General features: G+C 36.0%; 1 protein-coding gene across 1 annotated transcript in view; it reads left to right on the top strand.

The window, feature by feature from the left end:
• CFAP47 (cilia and flagella associated protein 47) overlaps positions 1-23408 on the top strand; it is a 261050-nt gene that overhangs the window by 71532 nt on the left and 166110 nt on the right. Inside the window, exons 34-42 of the mRNA XM_066545467.1 lie at positions 4897-4994; positions 5812-5928; positions 9639-9773; positions 10259-10371; positions 13192-13342; positions 14009-14097; positions 15380-15463; positions 21125-21192; positions 22311-22456. Of these exons, the coding sequence (XP_066401564.1) occupies positions 4897-4994; positions 5812-5928; positions 9639-9773; positions 10259-10371; positions 13192-13342; positions 14009-14097; positions 15380-15463; positions 21125-21192; positions 22311-22456 (1001 nt within the window). The remainder of the gene's footprint in view (positions 1-4896; positions 4995-5811; positions 5929-9638; positions 9774-10258; positions 10372-13191; positions 13343-14008; positions 14098-15379; positions 15464-21124; positions 21193-22310; positions 22457-23408) is intronic.

The following is a 23408-nucleotide window of genomic DNA, read 5'->3' as shown; positions in this document are numbered from 1 at the left end:
CTGTAAATGCATGCCAGCACAGTATTTGCTTTTCCTGCCACACTATTGGATTCACTGTTTTTCTCCAGATTCTTTTCTGCAGAAGTTCTCTCTATCCAATTTTCCATCTAGAACTTGCATAATGAATTATTCTTAATTAATTGTAGTCTGCTGGAAGTACCATTATTGGATTTCATACCATTTGTTTCAGATCATTACTCCAGTTGTTCATGAGCTTAAATTATAGTCCTTTCCTCATGAATACTTGCAAACAATTTTTCTTCCCAAAGCCAATTCTTTAATCTATTTTATATTATCTCCAGATGGGAGTAAGGTAATTTTGTGCAATTTTTAAAAATTGCATATGAAAATATTGGAAAGTACACAAAGTACAACAGTGGACAGCTGATAGCAGTTAGGGTTACTGTTTTCAGTGAGGTTTGTGCTTCACTTTATGGACCTTTTTCCTAGAATACATTTTCATTGCTTTTCTATGACAAAGAATGTAACCAAAATATTACTGGAGTTAAAATGTGTAGTATTTTTCCTTGGTCTGTTGTATCATTTACATATCAAAGAAATAAAAAAAAAATTACCTAGAGGAGTTTATGGTAACAGCTGCTTGGTAGTCTGACAACAAATAAGTGGTTTGTTATTTTTGTGTAGAATTGCTGTAGGTATTCCCTTGATTATCTCAGTATGGAAAATAGTTTTCAGATCCCACAAAAAATATTGAGGCTTCAAATATAATAAATATTTAATTTTGGTGGGTGTGGGGTATTTTGTTTTGGTTTTTTTTGGGTTTTTTAAAATTTGTTTGTATATTTTTGGTGGGGGTTTTCTTTGGTGCAAAATAGAATATGGGCAAAAAAAAAATGCTAAAACTTGTAGACTTTCTATTGATTCATCAGGGTAAGAACATCAAGTTTTAAAAAACTCAGTGAATCTGGACTCACTTGAAAGAAATTTTAAAACGTGGTGAGCAATTAGTGCCATGGCAAAACTCTGCTGCTTCTATATAGAAATGCCTCATGCATGAAGCAAGCAGTGTGTCTTCAGGACTTGGCTTAACCTGTCACAACAAAGATGGAGACAATGCTGAAATGCTTGGTTGCTACATGCATGCAACATGATACCAGTACATATTAAAAAAACCAACCAAACAAACAAACAACAAACCTACTAAAAGTAAATGCATTCAAGAGTTTGGTCCCAAATCACTGAGTTGACTACATGCTACTTCCTTAAGTGCTGAGTGGAATCAACAAGTCAAACAGAGCCACTCTCATTTCAGATCCCTTGCAGAGGCCTTTTGCAGTATAGTTTTAGGTTTCTATAACCATAACAAGTGTTTGGCTGCACATCCACTCCAAGCTAACCCTGCTTGGTTATTTTCTTTTACCAAGTATTTTCACCTCTTATTGTGGGCGAGACTGAGTACAAAACACCCTGTGGTGGGTCAGGATCCTGGGTTTGTTGCAGAACCAGCTCTTGCCCTGTTTGATAATTTCACAGAAAACAGAATCTGTTTTCTCTGTTCACATTCCCTCAGTGTCAGGGAGGCCACTGGAATATCAGGGAAAAGTCAATTCCAGCTGTGCTGCTGCTCAGAGAATCCCATGTCCATCCAAAGTCCCTGGACATCCACTGGCATTTGTCTCTATGCACCTCTCTGTTCTTCAGAACCTTTCCCACTTCCAAAATCTTTCCTCCAATTATGAATTTTTTTCACCTTCTTTCCAGTCAGCCCCCTGTTGTCTCATCAAGACCATGAATTGTTTTTGGAAATGTTTCTTTTTTGCCTCTTCTTTTCACAACTCCAGTTTTCCCAATCTCATTAGTCTATATGCAGAGCACAGTTCATTACCTGCCTAACTGGGGCTTCTGTCTCACTCCTGTTCATTACTGGGAGATTTAGAATGTGCCATTTCAGTCTTGCTGTTATCAAAACTTGCAGCCAGCCCTTTTGGGATGCAGCTAGCTAGTAGCAGGAATCTGTCTCAATTCAGGAGTAAAAGTTTGGACAATTTTCTCTCCCCCTGCTCCCAGTCAAACAGATTTGTTTGCTACCTGTTACCATTTATCTTTGAAACTATTTTTGTCCTGGTTTTAATAATTACATTGGATGATAATCTTTATCCTAAAGTTTCACTTGATTTTTTTTTTTTGCAAGAAATGCCAGTACAAATGAAATTCAGTATATTTACATGCTTAGAGGTATCCTGAGTAATAATTCCGATTTCTATTGTTTATTTCTACTAAAATTGACTAATTCTATTTAAAAACTTAATTACTGTAGAGTGGTTAGCTGGCAGATGTTCTGCTAGATTTGATGTAATTAGGAAAAATACATTATGTTTTCTGACTAATTTATTCACAAGCCTTTGAGTTAAGTAGGTTGATTGATAGTAGAAGGATTAACTGAAAAACAACAAAAATGCTTATAGAAGTATTTAATTAGCTAAGATGGGAAAATATTCTACTTAATGTTTTTTTCCTTTATGCACCCATTAACACAACTATAAAGCTATAGTTCAATAAATGCTGTTTTAGAAAATAGTCCCACCATGTTTCATTTCCACTGGCACATTTATGTGGCTGCATGGCAATACTGGATGGGGCGATCCAGATTAAACAGTAAATGAATTTTTTGCTCTTTCTTTTTAAGCCAGCTTTGTTCCCCAGCTACTTTGTTGGCACACAGACAATTCTACCAGCATGAAAGTAAGGATTAGTGAGAACACAACAAAGTACAAAAGTGCTGTTTGTGGTGTCCCTGGCCATGGCAGGGATTTGGAGCTTGACGATCTTTAATGTCCCCTCCAACACAAACCATTCTGTGATTCTGCTTAAGTGTGCTCAAGTAATATTCCTACCAGAAGACTAAAACCAGCAAATAGTATATTTAAAGTAAAATATAAAGTAGGATAAAAAATTAAGTTGCTTTTTTTGATCAAAGCGTAAGTTTAATGGGTTTCCATAATCACACTCAGCAAATCAATCTAGATTACTAACCAGAAGAATAATTCAATATTGGACTTACTAAAGCAGAAATAGTTAATCTTAAAAAGTTAAAAAGAAAAATTTGAAAATATTGATTTTTTAAAAAATGCTGATATTGTGTGCTGAGAGTGAGTCTGAACTCTATTAATATAAGAAGAAGACAGTTTATTGATTTTTATAGGTCCCCACTATGATCAATAAAGTGATGAATTTATGCTAGAAAGACTAACTTTTTAGGAAGAAAGTATGCTTTCAAAAATGGACCTTGCTATTTTTAAAGTATTTGTTTTTGCAGTGACTACATTAAATATTTTTTAAATAACTGCAAGCAGGTTACCGAGAAGATGGAATGAACCAAATGTCTCTTACATAGATACTTGTAAAATGGATGTTTGACTTGAGTTAAAATTAATACTGTTACAATTTAGATATTGAGGCCTATATCACTATAACCTCTTCCTGTCAAAATTAACAGGAAGATGTTATATATCCAGTCAGTTATATATCCTCCATCTTTGGTACCTTCCAATACGGAGTTTTCAAGACTAGAAAGTTGAGTTTTCTGCTTGAAAAAGTTCTTTTAGGTGAAAAATAAGGAAAAAATAGTTTTTGATGCAGTGAGATTATTGCAAGTCTTAATTTTGTTTTGAAAACTTAAAGAAAATGAAACAATCATGCAAATACTTTTTTAAATACTGTTAGTTGTTTTTGAAAATATATTTAATGAATATTTAGAATAATATTACTAAAATTGATTCACAGCATGAATAGAAAAAAAATAAGGGATTTTGTGCCAAGCCTAAACATCACCACACTGAAACAGTGGCAAACTAAAGTCATTACAGATGTCACAGAGTCAAGCTCAGATGGATTTTAAGTCTTAGTTTTTAAGTTTGTGCAGCATCTGCTCCTGTTTTTTCTTACTGAAGCTGTATTAGTATGCTGAAGCATCTGCAATTTGATGTGAAGTGACAGATATTTAAGTTTTTTGATGATACCTCAACTGTAGTCTATAAATATCTGCTCTTTTTCTGCATAATGACAGATTTTGCTTAGGATCTGGTACAGGGGTTTATTGTGGGTTGAACTAATTTGGGTGTAATAGTAAAATGAAACCTATATAATTTGTCCCAAATGAGAAGGCTTGATCCCAGTCTATCTGAAAACCTTGCCATTGGCTGAAATCCAAAGTGTTACCTAAATTTGGGAGCTTGGACCTGAGACAGTAAAGGTGTGTACATGCTGTGTTAAATATTTTAAGATATGGATGCTTCAAATAAGCAATTATAAATAAACTACATTTAATATCTTAATAATTAGTTTTATTTTAATAAAAAACATTAGAAATATTAAAAAAATCTACCCTTCTGAGGCATTGGGGTTTACAACATTTGTAGAAGTGGTGATTTGTGTTGTAACAATTGAGCTATTAGCTCTCATTTATATTTAATTTATGCCAAATAATTCAATATGACCTTAAAGAAAATCAATAACCTTTCCTTTTTGTGTCTTAAGCATTTCAACTTTCAAGGATTTCTGCATACTTTCATGAGGTTCAGTAGAACTATTAATGTTAGGCCTATAGTAATAGAAATGTTACACGTTTAGGCTCCTAATCTGTGAAGTTAAGTTTAGGTTATTGGTTTTCCATTCTGCTGTGATAAATACTCTTACATGCTGCAGCAGAGTGAATAACAGTTGCAAATAGTCTAGGTGAGATTTTTTCAAGTTCTCAAGCAACAGCTCTGAAATAGAAGTATGCCAGTGAAATTCTGCATGTGAATGGATGCTTCCTTCTTATGTTATTTCCTCTATTCAGTGATTTCAAATAGTTACCATATCTATCCAGAACAAAATAGACATCTTGGGGTGAAGAAAGTCTCATGAATCAATCTTGCTTTGTCTTTTAATCAGGTGGAATACCACCCATGAGATGGATAGTGAATTTTGACCAAGATCTTCTGGATGGTCTGGTACTGGCAGCACAGATGGCAGGTTATTGTCCATATTTGGTAAGAAGATTTTTTAATATTGTGCAAGTTTTATCCAATTTATTAATGTCAGTGTGTTTGTTTTTGCAATGCTGAGGAGTGCATTGAGGGCTGGCACTGGGGTGTGGATGTGGTGGGAGCTGCAGGTGGAGCTCTGGGTGCTGGGACCCCAAGGAGAGAGACCCGGCACTGACCCTTTGCCTAAGGAAGGTCTGGGGACCTGGGGCACAGCCAGGTGACCAAAGGGACATGGCAGGAGCTGGGGATCCAGCAGGAACACCCCAGACTTGGACACACTCAGGCTGAGGTGTGGAAAAGCCCAGGGTGTCCTTGGTGCGGGATCCCTCCTCAGAAGCACCAGCTCAAGGTGTTCTTCTGTTTTTGCACCAAGACTAAACTTAAGGTTCCAGATGGCTGAGACTCTGCTGTGGGAAACCTGGGGTCCAGACAGTAAGGAAACCCTGTCTGAGAGTGTCAGGGTGGGCTGTCAAGCAGAGCATCCATCACTTGCTGCAGCCTCCCACTGCAAGGGCTCTTCAGCCCCAGCTCAGGTGGCTGCCAGTGGCTCCTGGGTGCTTGGACAGGGAACTTTCCCCAACAGCAACTCTTGGCCTAATGGGATCTTTAAAAAGAAAAAAAAAAACAAACCACCCCAACATTTAGCAAGTCATGGGGGATTATTTCAGTTTTTGTTTTTTTTTTTTTTTTAACTGGGTTTATTCTTATCAGTGAATTTCAGTTAAAAATTTAGAGCTTATTGATTGCTGAATGAGCAGAAATACAAAATCAGTAATTTTGCCTAGTGGAAGGTTGAGTTTGATTTCTCGGTCTTGTCTAGATTCCCACTCACTTCATAAAGATGTATACTAATCCAAGAACTCATGAACAGTTTCTACACAATGCCTTGATATTTGTGAAGGCTCTGCATACTATCAATATGGATTTGGACATAAAGGTAGGTGATTTTATACTAGCACTTCTTGTGTGTATATATATATAAAAATAAATATTTTTATTTTGATTTTTGTATAGTAGTGTTGGACATCCAGTTAAGGTGAGATTGTAGTGAAACAGTTTTGTTTCAGGATGTGTTACTATATGATGGAAACCAAAATACTGCTTCATATTAATAGACTTACTTAGAAGTAATTTCCATAATTCCTTGCTTTGTAGAATCATGCATGCACAACTAGCTGAACATAAATTAATTCAGTTCAGATTTTAGCATCCTAAATCACACAGTGAAAACTCAAATGGAATTCATTATTGCTGTTGGAAGGCAATTTAGAAAAATATGTTTAAGAACAAACATCATGCACTTACCATAAAAATAAATGGTGAAAAAGAGCATATGAATTTCTAGTGACAGTCACATGCATCTAACCATGAAGGCCCGTGAGAGTTCTGTCCCAGGTCTGATGCAGAAGTCAGCAGCTTTGGATGCTGGTGGGAGTAGCACTCAATTGAAACCAGCAGCTTCTGGTGACCTGTTCTAGGGGAGGAATACAATTTTGATAATTGTTGATAATTTCTTCAATCAAGGATCTGCTTGGGATCTCTTTTATATGTTTAGTAAACATGCTTTACATCTCCATGGTTTTATTGACCTATGGCTCCAAATTTTCTACATATGGTGACCTTACATAGGTTCAATATCGTTCCTTTGTTCTTTTTGTTGTCCCCAAGCCCAGTTTTCTCCTGCTCCCAGTCTGCATTTCTTTAACTGTCCCTTTGTGAGTTATTTGCATCTCTGGCAGCACATTGGTCTGGCTGGAAGAGCAGAAGGTGCAGTAGAATAGACACAGTATTTTAAAGTGTAGGAGAAGACTTTCCAAAGGAATTGATGGCATTAGGAATCAGAGGTAGAACTTATTTGTGTGAACAAAGTAGTATAAAAGGATGCTCAATTATAACTTTTTCCCCCTTTCTATTTGGTTATGTTATGATTACAGGGAAAAATTAACCCTGATATTTCCATTTGTATCAGCTGCTGACTTGCTGTTGTTTCCTGATACAGATCACTCTGTTAGAAAGGACTTTGCTGTAAGAGGCTAAACAAATAAAATGTACTGCTTCCCATACTTGTGGACTGGCAGGAAGCAAAAAAGTAATGTTGATATAACCCTCAAAACAAAGCTATATTCTGCCTCAGCTTTTATCAAGAAAAACAGGCAGTTCAGCACATGAAGGCAGAGGCTTGATGCCAGTATGAAAAAGTGTTGAACACTTCAGATGTGGAAGCAGAATTCTAGGATATTCTCACTAATGTAACTGTTTTAAGACTAAATTGTCTACAATAAATGGGACAATCCACTTCTGTACAGACTAAAAATTTAAACAAAGGTACACAGTACCAGAAAAAAGAACAGATCTTGGATCTTCAAGGTCTGTATTTTAGTTCAAAGGATATATTTTGCATAGATTTATTGTAATTCATATATACTTTTCTAAGGCTACTGTAGAAACTCCTGAACTATCTTGTTTTGCAGCAATAAAAGTTGCAAATACATGAATCCTTTTGCTGAAATCTCTTAATTTGGGAATTTTCTGATAATATTGTCTAAAATTTAGCAGGCTAAAATGTTCCAATAGCATTGGCAAAGTTCTTGGCTCAGGCAGTCACTCTGCTTTTGAACTCTCAGGACATTTGCATTAATTAACAGCACAAGCTGAGATGTCTTAAGTCTGGAAAAGCTGGTATTTTCAATCAAAAAATCTAAGAATCTGTAATGATTAAGAAGTTCATCTGTCTGCTGGTCTTCAGCTTCAGGTTTAAATGACACTTTCAATGGAGTTCAAGGCTTTGAAATCCTTTTAAGGATTAAGGTGTAGATTTAAGATGGAGTACTTTGGGCAGGAAATGGTTTCCACTCTCTAATCATGACTTACAATTCAACCCTAGAGTATTAGTGGTGGCTTTCTATGTATTTTTAATTTGTGTTTGATATTTTTATGTTTTAAAATGCTTTGATTTGAACAAGATTCAGCTGAAAGCCTAAAATTATTAGAAGATAAGATGGTGGATAGCAGCAACATGGAGGGAATGTGTGTGACAAAGAGTTTAGGATAGAAGGTGCAGTGACTGGGAATAGCCAGTAAAGGAAATTTGTGTCAGAATTGATTATTTAATACTGTTATTAATTTATAATTATTGCTATTGTTTGCTAACATCTATTTTTAAAGCAAATAATATTTACTGACTGTGAATTTTCTGATTAATCTTGTTAAGAAATACTTTTTCTTGTAAATTTAGCTCTTAGAAAAAGTAGATAAATGGCACAAATGGAGTTTTATGAATTCCTCATAGGATAGAATTGTATCTGAGGGAATAAATTCTGATCTAAGTGGAAATGGGTAGAAGGAAGTAGGTGGCAGGAGAAAGTCTTCAACAGATAATCTATTCTGGCATCTTTTCTATCTTAAATGAAAATGCAGGAGGGGTGAAAAGTGGGAGCGTAAAACCACAACCATATTGGAATAATGGTTAACATTCAATAGCCATTACTGAGATAAATGAATGGAAAATTCAGAATACTTTTCAGAATTCAGGTTTAAGGCTTTTGGCATAGAAGAAGCTTTTTTACTTTGCATAGTGAATGCATCCTAAAGTTTGAATCTTCAACGAGTGGTGATGGAATTAAATAGAAATATGGGATGAGATGTATGATTACATCAGTGCATGAAGAGTGTAGAAAATTAATTTTAAGAATTACAAAGACAAACATTATCTAGCAAGCCTTAGAGAGCTGCAGGGGAACTTCAGATCAGTGCCCAGTTATGTACTCACTCTCTTGGAAGGTTAGAGGAGGAGCTGTGTGAGAACGGGATAGGATGAGCTGCTTGGCTGGACACAGGGCAAGAGACCTTTACCTTGAAAACCTTGAATAAACTTTAACTTGAAAATAAAAATTAACTCAGTTAAGATGATAAATATGTCTATACCTCTCTCTTGCAACACTAAAGACAGTCCAGAAGAGTAAAGTATGGTTTTTTTTCTCTTTTTTCATACTCTGTGGCAAATAATTTTACCATTCTCCTCAGTGACTTACCCAATTGCTGAGGACTAAAGTTTGACATGTTTTGATGCTGCCACTCAAACTAATTTCTGTAAATCAAATATTTAACCTGCCAGAATAATTTCTACCTTTTATAAATCAGTTTGCAAAAGTATAAAAGTATCTGCAATAGAAACAACTATATTGTTTTTATTTGGAAGGTGAAATTATCTTTGTAAGCTCCTACTATATGTAGGAGGATTTGAGATGGTATTTTACATAAACTAAAATATTTTAATTTTTTTAATATAGTAAATATGTATGTTTTTGCAGACAGTAAAATTTCCACGCTTTTTCTGTTATGCTGCATTTAATAAAATTAGCATTTGTTTCTGCTGAACTTTTGGAAAAAAAAGTTGAGTTTAGTTTTTACCCTAGGTTTATCACCAGAGCATGTCAGGTTTTCATTAATTAGAGGTTTTTTTGTGTGGCGACAAGATTCATATTCATATTAGCTATGAGAACAATCCATTTATTATAGGTTAGATTAAAAATATTTGTATAATAAGAATTAACTTAAAATTTCTTTTTCTTCTTCTTCCTATGTTTAGACTATACAGGCAAAATTTTAACTGAACATCTGGTTATTTTTTTTTGTTTTCAATATTAGGCCATTGATATCTGTGATCCAAATCCTGTCATGATGCTTATTTTGTGTGTCCACCTGTATGACATTCTCCCTCACTACTTACCCAAGAACACTATAGAATTTTCAGGTGCTCTCCATGCAACTATTGTGAAGCAGGTATTGATACCATTGAATTGAGATTCATAGTAATGCAGTTAGAACACTGTTTGTATATATGTGTTTATGTTATGTATAACAAAGAATTAATAGGTTTCTTGTCATTTGGCTTGTAAATGCAGAAGATGGAAGTGTGCATTTTCTGGTTTTATTCTCTTCAGTATTGGGATTTCACTTCTGTTTTTTCTCTATGCTTGAAAGCACATGAAAATATCTACAAATTTGACAAATCTGAGATGAAAGAGAGCAATGAGAGATTCACAGGCATAGGAGTGCAGTGTACACTGTGCTCTCAAAAATGAAGTTTGGATAGTCCATGGGAAATCTACACTCCTTTGGAAAGAAAATTATCTACCCAGTTATTACAAGTACTTTTTTATTTTGTGATATCCTTGGTTTGTATTTTGAAATTTACCTGCAGAACACACCTTTTATAGCGTAAAATGAGTAAAAATAGGCTGATCTTGCTGCTTTTGTTGTGGTAGGTGCTCCTGAAGAACCCGAGCAATTACACTTTGGCCTACAACGTGATTCTTGTGGGAAGAGATGCTCATGATTTCTCTTTACCTAAAGGAAACACTGTTACCATTCCTGCTGGGTAAGGAATGAAATGTTTCTGTTATTTTTGGTAGCATTACAGAAATAGAAACTTCCTAATTTAGGAGTGGTGGAACACTAGAAATGTGTTCAACTACAAGCAGGGCAAAATTAGCCCGTGTAAGGGTCAGGTTTTTCTCCTTAACCTGGAACAAATCTAGAGTAATATTTCAGTGGGACTCTTGCAGTTGAGCTCAGTAGAGCTTTGAGAGCAATATATAAGCCTTCAGATCATTACAAGAATCTTCTGTCTCCAATATATATATTTTTTCCTCTGTATCAAAACTTCATTCACATTTTGTACATCAATGCATTGTAGAAGCATGAGCAGGTAGATTTCTTTTCTTCTGAAGTTGCAGATTTTGGCTCTTAATTTAAGCATGACTGGGAATTAAAGAGACCATGACACAGGTTTGAGCAGTATTACACTGCATCTTTGTGCCCCCATCCTTCCTCCCCACCAAGATGGATGTGATGTAGTTACTTGTTCATCTTACCTGTCTGAGAGGCATCTAGGGGTTTGAGAGATTTAATTTTGGAAAAGCATTAGATTATAATTTCTGCTAGCAGAAATACTCATGGTATATCACCATCTCATTTCACCAAGTGTTTTTTTCGCTAAGTACATTTTGCTCTTTCTGTGCTGTGCAGCTTTATGAATCAATACAGGAATGTCACCGTTTAACTAGTGAAGACAAGAGGGACGTAATGGTGACTCTGGCTGTCAGTTAAGAGCTTTTGAGTTTATCTGCAAGATATCCATTTACAGATAAAATGGATTAGAGATTGTAAAAAGGAAAAATAAACGTCAAGATTTGTATGAAGACAAACCACAAAGGAGAAAAAAAATTCAAATATAGATGGTCAAATTAAAGAAGACTCAACATAAATACAGTGCTCTTTAAGGACCATCAATATGTCAGTATTAAATTACATGCCTATTATAAATATATGCAAAGGGAACCACAAATAATGCTATGTTTTCAGCAAGATGTGAGGCTGATTTGATTCCATTTTCTTTGCAATTACTTCAAATATGAGTTATCATATAAATGTAATCCTTGAAAATACCATGTGTTTCTATGAAAGGTCAATACCATGGCTGTTTTTCACTTCACCTTTAAAATTAAACACCCAGAACAAACTACAAAGCAAAATAAAAACAGAAAAAAAATGTGCAAGACCTTGTTGTTGAGCTGCTTGGCATTGTATATAGAAAAAAATATTTGAAAAATTGCATAGAAATAAAATCCCGTGGAAATGTCAGTAATGCACAGTAACCTCTGCAGAGTTTATTATAATGTCATGATCATTAAATTAAAAATAGGTTCTTGAAATTATTAGCTTTCTTAATATTCTGGTGCAAGTGTTTAAAAAACTCCAAGAATTGACAAGACTATGGGAGTCTTGCAGGTTCTTTATGTTAGATCATCATGTTGTGGGTGGGTTTGGAAATTATAGTAATGTGAATAACATTCTCAGTGTAGTTGAGTGTCTTATGTTGCATATGGTATCATTAATTCTTGATCTGAGATTCCCACTCTCCAGGGCACTGCACTGTGATGTGCAGACTGGCAGTTCCCAACAGGAATAACATAAACCCCCAAGGTTATGGAACAATTCCATGAGATGAATTTGCCTTCACTTTACATTGACCACAACACGGATTAATAGAGATAAAAATGAAGCAACTTTGTGGTTTTGCCACAGAAGGCAACAATTCAAATCCAAATTCTCAGCTGTTGCAAGAGTCAGAGGGCAAAGATCGGGCAGAAAGTGCTGTACACTGCCTGTCTGTCTTATTTGTGACCAGAGCAGACTTCTTAAGACCTGATCCTTAAAGTGGCTTTGGGAGTGCATGTCTCAGGCAGTTTATTCCTCTGGGTGCCTGCACCACAGCATCTTTTATCACAGCAATTTGAATGATGAGGTGACCTAGGAGCCTCAGACTCTGGGGAACTGGACAACTCTTCAGTGTCATAAATGGAATTGTCTGGGGGCTCTGCTGTAGGAACTTGAAAGCTGTAAGAGCCATGTTTACAGAACTTCCAGGATTACATCATCGATATTCAGATTGACAATTGCAGACTTACTGCCTTCTTAAGACTAATCTCAAAATCAGAGAGACATTTGGAGAGCTTCAAAGTGAGAGCTTCAGGCACTGAAGTTTTCTTATTCTTGCTTCATTGAAGGGCTGATGCAGATAAAGTCTAAATGTGTGCCTAGTCTAAACTCTCGTTCTGTGTGGTCTTCTCCAGTTTTCTCATTAGAGAGAAGCTGTTGCTTGTACAAGAGAACTTTGTTTTTTCTCCCTCTTAGTTGCTCAGCTTTACTAATTATTCTGAAGGGTTTTTTAACAAAAATTTCTTTCTCACTCTTCATTGATAATTTGATTAAGACTATTTAGATTTGCCCAGCAAAATGCATAGCAGGCTGTCTGACTGCTTAACTCAGAAAAACCTATTCAGATAGAGGATCATAAATTGGATCAGTTGTTAACTTAAGTGATACTCTAATGAAAGAGAACTGCCTTTGTGTGTTTGTGTGTGTGTGTGTGTGTGTGTGTGTATGAAGAAAAATTAAGATATGTGCTGATGTAAAAAGCAACAAGGATTCAGTATTGTTCTTTATTGAGATAGTTGTTTTATTGAATGTTTTAGGATATCCTTAGGCAGAAGATTATACTACAACAAAGTATTTCAGAGGAAACAAATTGGTTTCTTTTTTAGGACCCTTCCCTTACAGAGACTCTGAAATGTGCTCCTGAAATTACATTTCTGAGTAATTTCTGAGCCCTTGTTTTGTGCTTTTTTTTCCATAGGAGACAAGGCTTTGTAAATGTGGAATTCACAATTCGTTTCCTGCACCCTGCTGAGGCAGTGTTGCTTCTGATCTCAAATAAAGTTGATGGAATAGATGGTGCCACAATGGTATTCTCTCTGAAAGCTGAAGTTAAGAGTATTGAGCCTCTTGTAAGTTTATATGACTATGATTAATATTGTCACAAAAAATATTGGTATTCTGCACATTCTATCAAACAAAAGGGGACTGAGATAAGAATGAAAATGTGAGTAACCATCAGCATTTGCCTTTGACCTATGAATTTTCAGACTTCCAATGTTAGACTATGTACATGCAGCAAAAAACCCAGAAGAATATGCAAGATTCTTAAGGACATAAATCACATTTGGATCCTGAATAAACTGTAACAATTTGCACTGATTGCTCTAAAAATAAATCTGGAGCCCTTTCAGCCCTTTTCAGTTTTTGGAAATTCTGCTGTGGGGGTGTTGATGTGCTTCAGCCTAGTGATTTCTGATGTCATGTGTAGAGGGACCACAAGATTTTTTTGTATGTTTCTGAATTTATTTGTGTTTTTTAACCACAGAGACTCTGTCAGGTATGTCCCCAGTCAGGGCAGGTAGGCCTGTGTTTGTAATCCACATGCATCAAGCACATCTGGAAAGACTTCTGAACGTAGATGGTGTTTATGTGATTCTCTCATTTTTTTAGCCCCCCTAAATGTGTTAGGGCAAGAGAAGGTTGGGGCAAGAGAAAAAATAGTGGACATGTGAAAATAAGAAGGAAAAAACAATGATAACTTGATTATTGGTCTTATGGTTTTTGTTCTCTTTTAGGGTATAATAAGATGCAGATCCCCATGTTATGAGCTGAAGAAATTTAACATACATGTCACTAATCCCTTCAAAATTGATGGCATATTCAGGTAGACAGTGATATAAAGACAATTCTTTAATGATCATCCTGTTTTATCCACTCTTTTCCATAATTATTTTCTTCTTATTAAAAATGTAAAACCTGGAGGTTAAATGATAGGGATTTACATTTCCAAAATTGTTACAAGCACTATGAAGTGGAAGCTTTCATAATGAATAAAGAAGATAAATAAGTCTTAATTGAAATCTGTCTCAGTGTAAGCAGTAAAGCTGGAGCTTTAATCAAGCAGAGTTCATGAACCTTGCTTGTATTTTTGTGTTTGGCTGAGGTCCAGCAGAATTACAAAGAGAAACAAGCCATGTTAATTAGTAGTTGGTTATTTTTCCCCAATCTGCTTTATTCTGCTGTTTAAGTTATTAAGCATGCAAAAGAAAAAATGCTTTTTGCCTTGGGGCTTGCATCATTATCAGTTAGTCTAATTTTTAATTTGTATTCATCATAGCTGCAACAACTGCAGATCTATAAATGTTGCTTTCCTTAGTACAAAGGAAATAGATTGTTGTACCCATTGAAAATCTATTTATGTGATCAGACTCCATATTTTGTCTTTAGTCTTTAGAACTAAGCATTGGTTCATCTCATTCATTTATTTGGAAGAACCATCTTTCACAATATTTTTAACTTTTTTTTATGCAACATGAATATACATGTTGCAGAAACTGCAAATTAAATTTTTCTTTCCTCCATAGAATAGGATTGGTGTATACAAAAAGTAGTAATAACACTAACAATAACAATCCTGTAGCAGGACTGTTTCCACTGCTCCAAGTGTGTAGGAATCATATGACTTTAATTAGCTCCTCTCTTTTATTTCTAAGTTCTTGAGGTGGTCAGTGAGGCTGAATTAGTCTTATGATTTGGATAACTCCCTTTGAAATTATCAATGAAGTGATGAAGTAATTTAGTTTTATATAATTCAAAAGCTACTTGACAATTTCATTAAGTCATTATCAATTTGGGCAACACTTGAATCAGTAATCTAAAGTTAAAATTCTTTGTATCAGGCTTACAGTGTTTAGAACAATCTAGTGTTTCATCAGGGGGTATATTATTTACTTGCAAATAACACTAGGAAATGCTAGTTTGATATCAAGGGAGAGGATCTTTTACAGAAACACTGGGGTTAAACCACAACAAGTACCTTTAAAGTATCTTTAATTGAAAAGAATAAGCTTCTTTATTGAGCCTGCTTTAAAAGTTAGAATAAATTGAGTTTCATTGTCATTCTGCAAGTTAAAAATACAGTCATTATTGTGCTTATCATGCTCCAGGGTACTCTTGCTGGAATCCACACATTTAATCCACCCAGAGAAGGTGTATCAAGCCAGGCAAGTAAAGCAAGAGCAGAAGTTTAGGTAAGTTCCAGATAACAATTGCTAACTAGAGTATATTGGATCATCCATTTCTATTAATATTACCTGTTTGTGCATGCTGTGTGCTACCTGTTGCGAAGAATTCCAGTTTAGGACATGGAAATGCCACAGAAGATGCCCAAGCAGCCCCTGAGCAGTGGGGGCCCCCCTGGCCAGCTCTGCCTGGGTTTCATGCGGAGCCTGATGTTCTGTGATGTCCCTTTGGCCACTCCAGCTCAGCCACCCTGGCCATGCTCCCTCACAGGTTCTTGTGGCTCTGCTCCCTTGCAGAGCATGGGAAGCTGGAAATTCCTTGACTTGGAGTAAGCACTGCTCAGCAGCAACTAAAATATCAGAGTGTTATTATTCCCATCCTATTCTAAAACAGAGCACTGTGCCAGCTACTAAGAAAAAAGAATCAATTCTACCCAACTGAAACCAGGAGAGTACTGCAAAAAACTTATGAACAGATTTAAAAAAGATATTCTTTAATAATTCAACAATCCTTTATTTAATAATTTAAAATATTTTCCATAGCTGGGTGTCATTTTTAAAGCTCATGTAAACATTCAAAATCCTGAAACACTTATTCGAGGATTGTTGGGAAATATAAACTTCTACCTCATCAATACTGTAGGTTGAATTGTAATTATAGGGATGTTCCACAGTTATGTCATGAAATGCAGACTGTTTTTTGAATTCCTTTTTAAAAAATTACAAAAAAAGAAAGAAAAAAATTAAAAGCAGGAAAAATAATGAGCATGTTATTGTTAAGAAAAAATGCACACATATTTTAACTGGAAATAGTTTTCTAAAGTGTAATTTATACTACACTTTCTACTAAATTTAAAAAGTGTATAATAATTGCTGATATAGAAAAGGATTTTTTAATAATCTTGCATATTTCAGCTTAATTTATCACCAGACAGTCAGTCTAAATATTGTAATTTTCACCACACATCCAGATCTCATTCTTACAGAAATTGATTTCAGGGCATCTTAGGTCTTTAGAAATTATCAGGACTGATTTGCTCTATGTTTAGATGTTTCTGTCATCTATGATAACAGAAGCCACTTAAATGCCTCCTTTCAGAAGGTCTTTTTCTTGAATGGAACAAACTTCTGAAATTTGTGTTCAAAAAGCAGTGTGTACATTTCATGACTGATCAGTTAGGAGATTTTGCCCTCAATCTTTTTTATTCTTTTGGTAAATCCAGAAAATGCTGTGTACAAATTGAGGCAAATTTCTCTAAGTGCTCTGTCAGCATTAAACTGCCAGGGAGTCAGTGCTTGCCCTTTGGGTATTTGTGTCTGTGACACAATTGATGGCAGGACCAAGGCATGCACATGACAACTTCATCATCCCAGCATGACCAGCTGGGCTCAGGGCTCCTCCTGGATCCTCATCCTGTGCCTCCAGATCTGTCACATCCACTTTAAACCTCCCTGTGGGAAGCTTTGCCTGGCAGGTGGCCCTTTTACCTCCCAGCTTTCCCCTCTGGCAGCGTCACAGGCACCCAAAGTGGTGCCATTCAGGCTGGAGAGGAGACCAGCCCTTCTGTCACTGTGCTGTGGGTCTGTGACAGTGTGTCAGAACAATCCCAGCCTGGAGCTGGAGCCTGAGGAATTGCTATGGCCTTGCTGGGACACAGCCCTGTCTAAGCCCCAAACTCTAACAGTAGCCCATATCCTTCAGTACTGCAGGCAAAACCTTTTTTTTTTTTTTGATCCACTTGACATAGGTTTAAGTGTACTGGGACAAGGCTTTTTCAAGTTATCCACTTCTCTGTGCTTTTCCAAGCCCTTGACACTTCAATTATTATCTTTGGTCTGCATCTGTCTGCCAGCATGGTCTGCTCCCTGTGGGAGAAGGAAAACCAGGTGGAGAGAAGCACACCACATGGCCCAGAAATTCTGTGTAATGCAAAATTACTCATAGCTTTCAAGTACATTGGTATTTTTTAATTATATCCATTAGGAAAAATAGTATCAAATGACTGTAAAAGTTCAAGGTTACATTTAATAGCTAACTTTTCCTTCATAAATTTCCTGCTGTAAAACTAGAAAGTGGTAAAGATAGACCAGTGTTTCACTAATAGTCCTGTTCTAAGGCCATGACTAAGCAGATTATCATATGCAGTAGTGTCCATAAGGCTGGATCTGGATCTGTGCAAAAGCACAGATTGATTTGCAAAACATGCTGTGAACTTTGATAAATATTTTTACATTAAAAAATGTATTCTAAACCAAAAAATGGAAAAAATTAATGAATGAATTTCAAATCAAGCTCTGCATTGTGTATAGCTTCTTACTGTTAAATTAATTACACCTTTTTTTAAAACTGGAGATAATGTCAGAAATTCCAAACAAATTCGATTTTCTGAATTTTATTCTTACACTTTTTGTTCTAAGCTATTTCATGTCCTAAGGAAAGAATTATGTTAGGCAGAATACCTGTATTTACTTACTGGAAAAATAAAGAAAAAATTAGGATCTAAAAATGGTGTCTCTTTGTAATTTGAGGTACAGCATTAATGCCTGTTGTTTCAGAAAATACAGTGTACAAATATGTTATCAGGAGTCATTAAAATTCAGGGTATTATTTGATATCAAAGAAATCCAGCTACTCTAAGCCTTAGTACCTATTTTAGGCAGCTCTTGTTTTAGTTTCTCTCCTAGTCTTTGTTCTGAGGTCACAAACTTTTCCAGAGTGTGAAAACTGGTGATTATCTTAGATGTGAATTTTGTATTCAAATGTTTCAGTATTTTCAATGCATTTCTAAGCAGTTTGTTGTAGGCCTTCTCTCCAATAAGATCTTTGCTTGTTAAATATCCTAAAGTTCATCGATTAAGATGCTGCTCTGTGAATTTAAGATTTCCTTATGGTGTCTGGCAATTTTTTTTCCCCTCCTTGATAATGTATAGAATCTGGAGCTATAAGCTAGTGTATTCTTCTCCAAATACATATAGGAAAGTTGTTGGTGGTTTTTTTTTGTTTTTGTTTTTGGGTTTGTTTTTGTTGTTGTTGTTGTTGTTTGGTTTTGGTTTTTTTTATTTTTTTTTTGTTTGTTTTGTCTTGTTCTGTTTTTTTTCCCCTGAGCATTTGTTCATTTGTTGGATGGAAAACAGAGTTATTGGCTTGTTTGGAGCCTGGCATGAAGAGTAAAGCACACTATGACCCATGGATAGCTCATATGCCATGATGATGTATGCACACTCTCTCTGTTGACTGCAGAGATGATTTTCCTTTTGATCTGGGTTTTTGGCACACCTGATAACATGGCAAGCCCAGTGTAGTGTTATCTTGGAACTGGTATCTGACAATTCAGGTAGCAGATACTAGACTCTTACTGGTGCAAAAGTATGGAAGTAGGTTGGAATTAGATGATCTTCAAGCTCTCTTCCTATCCAGGCTGTGATTTTAATCTGAACTGGTTAGAATAACCACAGCAGGAATGAATTGAAAGTATTCACACCTCAACCAGGCAACTGAAAGGTGCCCTCATTAACCCCTCCTCACCTGTAACATAACCTTTTTGTTCATTCAATGAATGGTAAAATTGTCTTACTCTGTCAGCAAAAATCCCCAAACTAAATGAGAGGCTGTTGGAGAAGCTGCTTGGTCTCTCTCTCTTTCTTATGAGCTGTTCTTGTTTCCCTCCCCTAGCTCCCTCTGCCCTGGCCTTAAATACTGAAAGGAAAGTCCAGGAAACACCTCACTGAGGTCTTCCTGGAGCCTTATCTCCTCCAGGATATCTTCATGGGAGAAGTGCTCCAGCCCTCTGACCACTTCTGTGTCCTCCTGTAGCAGCTTCTGTCCAGTGCTGGGAGCCCCAGAGCTGGAGGCAGCTCTGCAGTGGGGTGGGGTGTCACCAGAGCAGAGCAGAGGGGCAGAGTCCCCTCCCTGCCCTGCTGCCCACGGGGCTCTGGATGCAGCCCAGGACACCTCTGGCTCCCTGGGTTGTGAGTGGACATCACAGCTCATCTGTAATCTTTCTTTTACCAATATGCCCAAATCCTCCTCCACAGGGCTGCTTTTGAGCCATTCATTCCACATTCTCTGCCAGTCCCGGGGATTTGCCTGACTCAGGTGCTGTGAACAGGCTGTGTAGATTTATTTTATGGCAGCTTTAAGCTCTTCTCTCTAATCCTTCTCCTTATTTCTCTGTGTATTGAAAGAGAATGTATTGAACCAGACTTTGAACATAACCAAGCTTCTTATACCTTCTGAACTTTATTCCTTTCAGTTTTATTATTGAGAAAGATGCTATTTCTTTTTGTTATGGAAGAATGAGACACAATGTTCATGTCTTCCACAACACAGGTTTGTTTTCTTTTCCCATCACTTACCTGCAAGTGCTTTGTTCACTGAAGTAAGAAAAAAATTGATACTGAGAGAAGTTCAATACCATGTTAAATCAGTCTAATGAGTTTCTCAGTTGTTCAGATTTGAAAATAGGACTTATTCAATGTATAATTCTCACCAGTGAAAAAATGTAGTGTATTATGTTTACTATTATTATTTTTTCATACAGCTGTTGAGCTATTTGTTACTTTTACAGTGATTCTTCTGCTGTAGTCTCTGTTTTTGCAAGCATGACTTGGCATTCTCATTCAAAGATAAAGCATTGAGAGAAATGATGTTTTATATAAAATTAGTATTTTTTTAATGTGAGATAATTTTTTGTGAAGTACAGTATAAATAGTATGTTGTATGCATATACTCAGAGATTGTTTTCCTTTTTGAAAAATGGTCTTTAAGTATAGGTATTAAAACAAATCTCCAGGGTAACAAATTCTGAGAGTTTTGCACATTCATTTGTTTAAGCCTGTGATTTTTTCTTAGCCCAGCAAGATTAACTATTTATTTTAAGAGAGACCCAACATCAAACATTGTATTTAGTAATGGTTTGCTGTATGCTGGTTCATCAAAATTTATTGCTGGGGGGAATAACTTTTATCTATGGCTAATTTAAAATTAGAATTTTGAGCTGAAACTCACAGTGTTTTTTGATACATTACAGTATTGTTTTCAGCATCTATGAGCTCTGTGCATGTCTTAAATTAAGCAAAATTCTCCTTCCATAAGAATTCTACTTCCATAAGTAACTGCACAATCTTAACACCTCAATGGTGGGAGTTACTTGTCAACAATGGTGGGAGTTACTTGTGAAGAAGAATAGAAAACTACATAGAGTCACATTAAGAAAATATTATGGTGAGGAGCACAGTTTGCTTTGGGAGGGTGGAAGTGCAAAGGAGATTTTGTTTGAAACTGGTTTTTTTGAGTATATCCGTTTTTTTTAAATACACTTGAAAAGCAATATTGTAATGAGCAGAGTTCAAGTGATTAGGTGAAGATTCATCCCTTTCACCTTTCTTAGACAAAGCCTTGATTACATTAGGTTTCTTTTGAACAATTAACTGCAATGTTATTTAATATAGGTCATTCCTGTAGCCACCTCAAGTGGATAGGGTGATTTTTAATAATTATTGGTTGGAAAATGGTTCCAAAATGTAGTGGTCTATTTTGGTGGTTTTTTTTTTTTGTGTTGATAACATTTGCTTTTCTGGTGTTTATTCATAAAAAGGAAACTAAGCTACCTATTGGTAATAAAAATGTCCAGCTTAAGAATACTCTTTTAATTTTTTTTTTCCTTTTAGTTTTGAAAGTAACATATTAAATTCAAAAAGTAGTGTACTGCCTGAAGATTCAAAGAAAGAGACTTTCTGTAAGTACCTATGCAATACCTCATGTCTTACTGCAGTAAAAATTAGATTATCTACTGAAGCAAGATTTTGACATCTAAGTATGTTCAATAAATATTATTTATGGATATGCTCAGTAAATATTATTTTTAGTTTTCATAAAATGTTGGCCTCAAATTGTGCATCACAGTCAAAAATTGAGCCTGGAGAAGAGAAGGTTTCAGGGTGATCTTTATGTGGCTTTCCAGTACCTGGAGGAGTTACAAGAGAGCAGGAGAGGGACTTTTTACAAGGGAATGTAGGGATAGAACAAGAGGTGATGTCTTTAAACTGAAGGAAGGCAGGTTTAGATCAGATATGAGGAGGAAATTCTTACTGTGAGGGTGGTGAGGCCCTGGGGAAGGTTACTCAGAGAAGCTGTGGGTGTGCCATCCCTGTTCTATCTATTTGGCAGAGTTTGGCATAATTTTCTTATGTGATCTCACTTGTTTCTGTTGTTTTCACTTTCACATATATTCTCAGGTTTGCTGTCCTGCCTAGAAGGCCAGCCAGGAAAGCCTGAGGGTCAGTGTCACAATGTGCTTAGCAGATGCAAAACACACAGTGAGAAAGTCAGAGCCTGCCACATTCAACCCTAAGATTCTACATTCAACCCTAAGATTCTTTCCCAGCCTAATGCTTTTGTGCAAAGCAGTGAAGGAAAGCCAGTGTTGCCAGTATTTAGGTTTTGCCTATTCTAGAAGATGTCAGACATAGTTGCTGCTCTGAGAATGAGATTCTTTGTTCAAATAGCAGTAATTTATAGTTTTCCTTCTGATGTGAGTAGACTTTTTTTAAGAGGCTGTACCTCCTTAAGGAATTTTTAATGGTGAGAACTGTCTATTTTCCCCAGTTTTGTTTCAGTGCACAGAAAAAGAACACAGGTAATTAGCAAAATATATTTAAATAATACAGCATGCAATATTGCAGCACATCTACACAACTGTAACTGTAAATACTGATTATTGATTACAGGTGTGCTTTAAATACTGATTGCTACAGAAGGCTGTATACGGTATCTTTTTTTTTAAACTCATGCAGCTACTTTATTTTACAGCCTGTGCTGTTGTATCTAAACATCCACTTAAATTTATTTTAACAGCTGATCAATCTGGCCTCCTGCATGAGTTCTTCAGTCCAATGGAAAACCTGTTCTTGAGAGGGAAAGATTCTGCAGCCTTAGATATTCACTTCCTTCCCTTTTATCAGGAAAAGCGTTACTGCACTCTCATTCTGATTAATGAAAAGGTAAGAATAAAGTGTGTCTTCTGTGTTTATTATGTCAGGTAAGAACCAGGACTTTTGCCAATTGTGCATGAATAGGGAAAATGAGAGCAGTGCTGTGAAAAGGGACTTGGGGGTCCTGATAAAGTGCAACAGTTTATTGTCCTTTTACACGTAATTAGAATCATATGAAATGCTGCAGGCAACTTTTCACTTTAAAACCACTAAGTAATAAAAAGTAATGCTGCAGGGAATGTTATTTTGGTGGCTTTTCTAGGCATCTGGGCTTCAGAAAAAAAAGAAAAGAAATTTAAATAATTTGTCTTGACATGGGTGCAAGAACAATGCACAGGCAGGGAATGGATAAGGACTTTACTGTTCTGTACTTCTCCATATATTCATCCTTGTATTTAGGGTATGCTGTCAAAGTAGAATAATAATTTTCCTTGCTGTCTCTTTTAAAATTTTTCTCTTAATCAGAGTTCCATTCAGAAAAGACTGTACATGAATACTGACTCCAACAACCTTTCAGTCTCTCTTGACTCATGTAGCCTGGATTTTGCCCTATATACTTAACTGAAATTCAATCAAATCACCAAGATCTGATTTTGATCAAATTTCAGAACCTCAAACCTCACAATCCAGCTTTTTGATGTTACTGTAATGCTTTATTTCAGTGGTTACAATCTTATTTCTGTGTGTTTAGTCCATCTTTTCACCTCTTTAACCTATCTGTTGTGTTCTGTCTCTTGCTGTCAATGTTTTTCACAACCCTGTTGTTTCTATAATCTTCTTTTATGTGTGGCTGATCTCAAGGCTTGGATTCTGCTTCTTACTTTCCTGACAATGCCTCTGTGGTTCAGCTTCCCCTCTATCCAATTAGGTGCCTCTGCCTTTCTCTCTGCCACATTTTGATGATTTGTAACAATGCATCTAAACCCAAATTACTTTTCTTCCTGCACATTTTCAGCTTCCA

This window comes from Molothrus aeneus, chromosome 2 (assembly GCF_037042795.1).
Source record: "Molothrus aeneus isolate 106 chromosome 2, BPBGC_Maene_1.0, whole genome shotgun sequence".
Taxonomy (NCBI): Eukaryota; Metazoa; Chordata; class Aves; order Passeriformes; family Icteridae; genus Molothrus; species Molothrus aeneus.
This window is presented reverse-complemented; position numbering and strand designations above follow the sequence as displayed.